This window comes from Aplysia californica, unplaced genomic scaffold, assembly GCF_000002075.1.
Source record: "Aplysia californica isolate F4 #8 unplaced genomic scaffold, AplCal3.0 scaffold00051, whole genome shotgun sequence".
Taxonomy (NCBI): Eukaryota; Metazoa; Mollusca; class Gastropoda; order Aplysiida; family Aplysiidae; genus Aplysia; species Aplysia californica.
The window spans coordinates 1,283,169-1,292,291 of NW_004797321.1; the positions used below are offsets into that span (position 1 = coordinate 1,283,169).

At 40.1% G+C, this 9,123-nt stretch overlaps 1 protein-coding gene across 1 annotated transcript in view; it reads right to left on the reverse strand.

Annotated features, from left to right (window-relative positions):
• The window catches only part of LOC101851247 (serine/threonine-protein kinase H1 homolog), a 21,977-nt gene extending 13,140 nt beyond the window's left edge, over positions 1-8,837 (reverse strand). Inside the window, exon 1 of the mRNA XM_005092711.3 lies at positions 7,043-8,837. Within this exon, the coding sequence (XP_005092768.1) occupies positions 7,043-7,960 (918 nt within the window). The 5' untranslated portion in view covers positions 7,961-8,837. The remainder of the gene's footprint in view (positions 1-7,042) is intronic.
• Between the last annotated feature and the right edge of the window lie 286 nt (positions 8,838-9,123).

The following is a 9,123-nucleotide window of genomic DNA, read 5'->3' on the forward strand; positions in this document are numbered from 1 at the left end:
ACCGGAAAACAAAACTATGAGTGTGATGCCAACAACAGACCTGCCATCCACTATATGAGTTTTCCTCAAAATACCCCCTATAAAGGAGTTTGGGGAGGGGGGGGGGGTGTTGAAGTCTCCAGAACCCCAGTGGATTTACGTAATAAACCGATAGTGGCAAATAAACGCGTATTGAAAATAATAGGCGCAAATTGTATTGTATTTCCACGTCATTTCCGATAACTCGAATACAACTTGACAGAAATGGCATTCAAGAGGTAAAAAATCGGATTTTAAGCGAAAGAAACACGGAGATTTCCGATCTCAGACTTTATCTCGTTTTCCGGACCATTATTATGTTAAAAATCACCTTCATCAATTCAAGTAAATAAAACAAACCAATCCAGCTTTCTTGTGTTTTCAAACGGTCAATTGGAAGCATAAAGGGCACTACCAATACCAAGTGGCCATTCACAGCTTAGTAGCGGGCTCTATGTACAGGCTAATCGTTACAGGTGAGGGGACTTAATTATATCTTACGCCTCACTGGCCTTGGCCTTACACCTACACTTCATGGAAATGATTCCAACACCACTGGCGTCAGGCCAACACACCCAGTGGAATTAGACATGTACTTGGCAAAAACTGGACGCCAATGGAATAACAACAATCTTTAATAATATTATTGTTATAAAGACGCCCGCACTCCTTTGTTGAAGTAAGGAGAAGCACATTGACTACAATAACAGTCATTTACTATTTAGTGCTGGCGGAAAAGCAAGACTGATCGAGATAGAAACTGCAGAGGGGTAGTCAAGAAGTAATAGTAGTAGTAAGAACTACCCAGTGGCATCCTCTAACCATCTTAGCCTTTTTTTGGGGGGTAAGGACAACAGTTTTTAGGTGAATACAAAAAAAAAAAAAGAGGGGAAGGGGCGGGGGCGGAAAAAGAACAGGAAGAACAGGGGCAGGGTAAATGGGGGACAAAAACTATTCAAAAAAATAATCTGGCCAGACATAAAGATGAGGAGGACACACCCTGACCTAAAATTTCCATTACCTCAGCATTTCCGTGGTCAGCAGTAGGCTACTACCTGTCTGAAAAGGGTTTTTTTGGGGTTTTTTTTTGTTTTTTTTTTGGGGGGGGGGACCTTGCTTTTTTAAACCTTCCGTTTTCTTTCTTTTTTTTATGGAGGGCAGGAGTGAATACCGTGTCTGTCGTTATGTACTTACGGACTGGAACATAAATTTCCACTAATCTATAGCAATTTTATTGCCCAAACTTTTTCAACTGCAGTACTATACAGATAGAGCATGTTTCTGAACAAACATGTTTTTAATGCAGTGACTAATCTGACACAGTATTTACCCCTGTCTGCGCGTGTTCGAGAGCATTAAAAGAAAAACATGGTGACGTTTTCGTTGTTTTTTTTAAACGTTTTTTTTTGTGTGTCTTGTATCGAGAACAGCTTAAATATTTTACATTGCCCGGAACATCTAAGAAGTCAGCGCGGCAATCCATCAGATGTGCCAACAGCAGGAGACAATCAAATGGTATCGCATCACGTTAATACAGCACCAATCTCTCTAGAGAGCCCCTAGGCCAAGTTGTAGAGACGTTTAGACAGACAAAATTGCCGAGCTCTGAGCTCTATGCCTGCACCCCCCCCCCACAGCCCACCATCAACGTCTGCCGTAATCCTCTCCCGGGACACGAGACACAGCCGGACGATCAATCGTCTTTTGTCTCTGTGCAGGCTCCAGTTGGGTGCGCGCCTGTGTGTAAAAAGGGGAGGGGAAGGGTCCTAGGATAAAGGTATGAATAACTAATAGACGCTAGGCAACAGGCCATCTCGCCCCGGGTCGATAGCAATGAATTATTGACGAGGCACGGTGCCATTTGGCCTTTTTATCACTTGTCATTATGATCAGAAGGGACATTCCCTCGGAGCAGTGTCCTGATTGAGGAAACCATGTACAAAGATGCTGACAAGACAATGTATATATATATACCCTTTAAACTTTCCAAGCAACTGACTATAATCTTATGTTTCAATGGTAAAAAAAATCTTTTTTTCTCCGAAAGGGGAAAAAGGAGGGGGAGGGGGGTGAACAATGCTCAATCAGAAAGACAAGAAACGGTTATCATTTTTCCCATATTAAGAAGAAAAAATCGCCAACTTGAAACAGTTTGCACAAATACTCATTCAAAAGTAAATGAGTACTAAGAGCAGTTGACCACACATGAAAACAAACTTTCAATGGGTTATACATGACAGAATAAAAACAAGCAACTCACACATGATGATGTTTCCCCACTTACCAAGACACAAACAGGAACAACACAGTGAGTTATAAGGGAACATGCACAGGTTATAATTTTTTCCAGAGGCAAAAATAGCTAGCCCATAAAGAGAAAAAAGAACAATTCTGAGAAAAAGTTCTCAACAACACAAAGTCAAATAACACAAATATATTAATTTAAGCAAAGAAATAGTCCCTTTCGACACACCTGTTTTAACCATACTGACAAGATGTCATAAAAGCAGTATTTAAAATGTGTACAAATTATGAAACAAAGAACTATGGTAAGAGAGAAAAAGGATAATTTTCATTCACACAGGTGGGGGGTACCAACTGAAATGAAAATTCATGGTTTAAAATTGATGGATTCACAGATAAACTGACGCACAGGTTTTGACAAATGTAATCTGTGGTGGAAAGATAATGACATTTCCAGAATAAATAATGATAATCTAATCTTTCAATGACTTATTGTATTGTCACACAGATCCATTAAAAAAAAAAGGGATTGTATACATGTCAACTCCACTGCAAGTGCAAGTGCTTGTATTATATTTCAATGGGATAGTGTTTGACCAAAGGCGTTCCTCTTTTAAGACAAAGTACACTTCTAGTGACCAGTAAATGCTTTCTGGATTAGAAAGCAGAGAGAAAAAAGGTGGCACACCACATAGCTTATATAAAGTACTAGCAAGAAAAACAAATTTCAACACATAATTTTCAAGGTAATAAAAAAATAAAACAAGGATTCAATTCTCAACAAGCCAAAATGGAAGAATTCATTATTTCAAAGTGTACAGAGTAGAGGCAGACCTTTACTATCCCATCCATAGACACTGCATTCTCAACTCATTCTCGAATTCTCTCATTCTTGTTTTACCTGAAATTTTACCACCTCCTAGTGTCAAAGACAGTTAATGATGACAAAGCTTAATTATCTTATCTCTATCATTCTAACCAGTGTATACGGTCAGGACTGAAATTCTGAAATAACTCAGAGATCAAAGAAACCTTTGACAAGTTAAAAAGTAGATGTCAGAGAATATTCACTTCTGAACTGTTCTCCTTCTCCTTACATACATGGCTACAGCAACTCAGTGTGCTTTCTCATTCTTCACAATAAAATTAGAGGACCCCTCAATGACAATCTCAGCTATCAAGATTTGGAATAGCAGGTTCATAATAATAGAAACTTCCTTAAATAGATCCTCAAATTTGGTCTCTTATAATAATAAATATCATGTGTGTATACAAGTAAAAATGTTTTGTTTTATAGCAGGTGAAAATGGCTATTCAGTGGTCAAACTATTATACGACCCTATTCAAAACAAATGGATAAATAAGATAGCAGAATCATTTTAAGCAAATGAAGGAGAACCACCAAACACAACTAATTGCATCCACGGTAGGCTTAGTAAATTGTAAACCACACACACATTTTATGTACCATAAAATGTGAGCAGGGGAGGGAAGAAGGTGGTGTTTGATGCAAATCCAGTCAATGACTTAGTATGACATATGGTCTGGCACCACATAATAACACTGTCTAACCCTGGGTGACGAGACATGTAACTGTAATGAGGGAATAAAAATTGAATGAGAAGTTGGCACTGGGAGCTAGATCCATCGAACATCTCATGTATTCCTTTTCCCGACAGTGACAACTTCTCATTCAATCATAATAATTAATACAATTTCATCATGAAAATAATTGTAAACCCCAGAGCACATTGTATGTAGACTGTAAAGCGTATTTAAAGCAATTTTAGTATGTTATTACTTTATTACCTCTATGCATCTCTAATTAATCAAACGAAGTGACTAGCTGAACTCGTCCTTAAGTAGCCTACGGCTAACCTGCAGGTCTAGCCGGTCTTAGATAGAGGTTTGGCCCTATTGACCGAAACCTGTCAAGTACACAGGTGTCATAGATCTAGATCTAGTAAATTATTCAGGTTAAAAATACCATGCATGTCAGTAAGGCACCTTTTAATTTCGTCTGAAATTATACAAATACTTAGGTATTGCAAACTAAAATTCAGCCATCATTATTAAGTACGGCTAGCCTGCCAGTCTAGCCCTCCTTAAGCACGGCTAGCCTAGCCGTCTTTAAGTACGGCTAGCCGTCTAGCCAAGCAGTCTAGCCATACTTATTTTAGGCCATTATATTTGTTGAGTACACAGATGTAATTATATCATTCAATTCAGGTTTAAAATATGCACTCAGTAAGGCACCTTTTGGTTTCATCTCAAATGCCACTTTAGGTAATTTGCAAACTAAAAATCTTATACAATTCAGGTCTTGAACTTGACACGTCTTGAACACTCAAAATCAAAACAAAACAGGCCATCCAAACTTCTCTTCAGACTGATAAAAATATGCAAATACTCAATGAATAATGAAGGCATGAGAATAAAATGTTACATCTGAGTCACGACGTGGTGGATCAGGTGCTCGTCAATTTTTGGGTGGGGTTATTGAATCTTAAAGCCTGTTCATTTGCCTTCCTTTTAGTGAAATAAACGTCCATCTATGTTGAACAGAAGTCAAAGTATTTTGATTGAAGGAGGTCAGGGCCGCCTTGTTTCAGAGGCAAAATTAGCGAGAAAATGGCCGCCAGTTTGGTAACTTCCATAGCCTGAGAGTCCGTGAAAACTGAAAATTTACATTTTTTTGTGCCTTTAATCAAGGTTTTCAGTAAAATTCCAACAGAAATGATTTTTAAAATGGACATAAGATGTTGACACCCCCCCCCCCCCAAAAAAAAAGTGTAAATTTCTTTGATTCCACTATTTTGACGAGCACCTGATTCCCTCATGATGCATAATAACAAGCTAGCCTACAGTACAGTCATAGTCACAAAAAGAGGACTCCCCTTTTTCAACCAACTGCACTACAGCCTTGCAGCTCTGAAAACAACTGCAAGTGACAACTTTCCTTGCCGTGAAAGCTGCTTAAAATATACACCAAAAAAATTTGATAGGTTCCGTAAAATTTGCCCTCAGGGTTTTACGGCTGTGAGTGAGTGTGTGTAGCCACTTGACTATGGATGATAAACCAATTACACAAATCCTGCAAATGTTCGGTAAAGCCTCGTTCCCCATGGTTGACCCAGGCAACTTCTTCAAAGAGAGGAACTTGCAACACAGAAAACGCTTGAAGAATTTAAAAAACCCAATCTCCTGCTGTTGTTGTTATATATAAAGTTTAAAGGCGAAATATAAAAGCTAAGTGCTCGAATTATCAATAGAGGAAAAAACTTTTTTCCCTTTGTAAGTGCCGTTATCCCTTCTATTTTATTAAATTATTATACTGCCTCATGGACTCATGTTATAGTAGAGGCCTACTATACGTGTGCTGCAGACAAAAATCTTTCCCCTCACCCAAGGCCAAACAATGAGGAACGAGACCAGGAAAAAGGAGTTCGTTTTAAAATGAAATCAGTCAGTGGGACCCTTAGATTTTCTTTGACAGCCATGTTTTCCGTCAAATAGTGAGGCCTAAAAATTGAGAAATTTTCTTTTCTTTTGGTGTATTGCGGTTTTCGTGTTAATAGTTAAGTTTTTTAAGGGCACTCCACTGTACTGTAGTAGCCTACAGTAGGCCTATATTTTTATAAGTTACACATGACATACATTATTTCTCAGCTCTGGGTGCCAGCTGTAACCTACACAACACAATTTATTTATCGGCGTTTATTTATCGAAGTGACTTCTATTCGGACTGGAGTCCGAATAGGAAAAAATGTTATTCGGACTGATTCTTGTCCTGCATGACATCACTTCCGACTTCCTGTGACTCGTGACTCCGGCTTCCTGTCCTGCCTCACTTGTGACTCGCCTCAGGCTGGGTAGAGACCGGGATCACTTAGGGCAAAATGGCGTTTTGTGCAGGAGCCGAGTTTTTATCTTTTAGATGAATTTGAGGCTGGCCAGAAAAGTTATAGCGCTTCTAATAAATGTTCATTTGTCAAGAAGTCACCAGAAGCAATTAAAGATGGCTCGTTAGTGTGTGTCGGGGTCGGATAGGCGGCCTGCACACATGTGCGGCTGTGTGTGCGTGTCGGGGAGGGCACTATCGGTCCGGGCGTTGAACGTCGCATACGCGCGCCAGTCTTTTATCCCCCGGCAACTGATTATTATTACAATAAGCTAGTCTTGACGTAGATCTACTAATGAATTGTGCGCTGGTCTATGGAATCAAAAGTTGCCGTGTATGCTCGGTTTTACACAGCAACACAAACTTTTTCTTGGTGTAAACAATCGAGATGACACAGGCTTGTGTATTTGATTTTGAACGAATCAGTCTTTTTTTTTTTACACAGCTCATGTGTAGGTGCCAGGTGGTGTCTGGTAATCTTCAATTTTACCTTTTTCTACAACAAAGAAAGTGGGAAACATGGGGGGTGGGGGGCGTATCAATGAGGCGGCGGGCATTGGATCGGCAGATAAGGTGTGGGGGAAACTAAAAAATGGCGGAAAATTGGAAGCACTGAACTTTAGATCTATACTATAGAAGGAAGACACTTCCTTTTTTCGGGACCTGAGTCCGAATAACATTTTTTCATATTTGGACTGGAGTCCGAATAAGAATTTTTTTTCATTCGGACTCGAGTCCGAATATGAAAAAATGTTTTTTGGACTGAGTCCGAATAATGACGGCCATTAAACACAACAAACCATCACCAACGCATGGACTTCACAGCTGCTGAAATAAAGTCAAAGGAACAAATTAATGAGAGATTATGAAAGAAATTACCTCGCCAGCATAGCTGTATTTTGCCTTGATTATCATTCTGTACAATCGTGTCCTATTTTCGTCATCAAAAGGCATAGTACCACTGAGAAGAATGTATGTTATCACACCTATTGCCCACAAGTCCACTTGGCAAGTATATGGTTTCCGTGCAAGAATTTCCGGGGCGATATACTCCGGTGTTCCGCAAGTGGTCCTCATATAATTGTCTGGGCCCTTGAGCATTGCGCTCAAGCCGAAATCCGTGATCATAATTTTGGAATCATGACCCGGGTGATAGTAGAGTAAGTTCTCTGGTTTAAGGTCTCGGTGCGTGATGCCAAGCTCGTGCAAGTATTTCACACCGTCCAGCACCATCGTAAGTACTCGTGTAGCATCTCGCTCTGTAAAGCTACCTTTAGCGATGATGCGATCGAAAAGCTCGCCCCCCGTGGCTAGTTCCATTACCATGTAAACTTTTTCTGGAGCTTCGAAAACTTCGACTAACTGAATTATGTAAATATGCTTCACTCGTCGCAGAACATTCAGTTCTGCTTCATAAACTTCTTTCCCTTGAATCCTATCAATCATTTTGATAGCATACGGTTGTTTAGTCACTCTGTGCTCCACTCTCACCACTCGACTGAAGCTCCCTCGCCCTATTAGGGCTTTGATATCATATTTTGCAGTAACTCGTGGATCGAATTTATCACGGTACTTTTTCACTTTTTTATTCGTCCTCGGTCCTTGCTGGCCCTGATTCTGACCATCAGGACCTGCGTTTGGAGGACGACACGTTGAATCTCGCGGCCTGAGATGAGTCTGTGGTTTGATATCGGCATGTCGGTTATTCCTGGTTTTTGCATCTTGTCTGTAAACTGTTTCAACCAGGTGTGCGTTCGGTGGGGCTTCTGGCACCAGTTTGGTGCTCATACAACCCATAGCGAGACGAAACTGTAGACGGGCTCTTGTGACATCCCTTTACACACACAAGAGGCACCACACAACAACACACGGGGGTAAATCGAGCACAAAAATGTACCGTTATTTCCGGATCCACATGGATTCCTCCATAGTTTTTCACACAAACTTGAAAAGAGCAGGTGCGATAAACAAAAGTGCTTCCGCGGCAGAATATAGTTCCCAGCAAAACTCCTTCTCCGTGAAAAGTCAAAGAATAGAAGAGTTCAAACACTAGTGCACTAATGAAATAAATGTTGCTGTTACCAAATGTTAGGTTGTGATAAGACTTTGAAGAAAAATATTTGCCTTGTACCACAGCGTACTGATTAGAAGCAGCTCGAAAGGCGAGAGCCGAGCACTTCTTTGTAATACGGTCAATGCTGACACGTGATCAATTCATGACGTCACATGTTGTTATAACAACTAAATCCGCCAGCGCTGGTTCCATTGTTGATATCGGAAGTCTGCACTGGTTTCAACAAGGCTTCCGATAATTTGTAAACCCCTTAACCCTTGAACACTAATCTTTTAGCAGTCGGTCGTTTACATCTCTGGCGAGAGTTGCGGAATAGTAATATAATCATTCTGCACTTCGTTCTCAGCAAAGGCCTAGGCTATGGCATCTGGAATTTATAAGTTCACAAGATCACTTTTAAAAACAGCTGGAGCGGGGAAACAAAATCTTTAGGCATGGGCAGGGTAATGCATTGTGTATTGCTTTTCGGATTCCCTGATATTGTGGTTGGATTTAGATCTATTTAGATTATGATCCGAGGCGGAATGTCAATTTCGTAATCCTAAAACAAGATCTAATTTATTCCACAATAAGAAATAAATTAGTCCCCCCCTGTTTTTTTATATTTTGTTGTTGTTGTTGTTGTTGTTGTGCCACAAGCACCCGTGATACAGCGCCACTTGCTAACAACTTCACAAACAATTTAGCGAAAACGAAAGTAATAAATATGGAGAAAAGCAAACAAATCTTTTGAGTGACCATGAGTAGTCCATGATTCAAAAAGCAAAATTAGACAACTGTTTTCGAATATTTTGAGCTTGTCACTTGTCTGTCCCGTACTCTCTCTCTCTCTCTCTCTCTCTCTCTCTCTCTTTCTCTCTCTCTCTCTCTCTCTCTCTGTATTCTC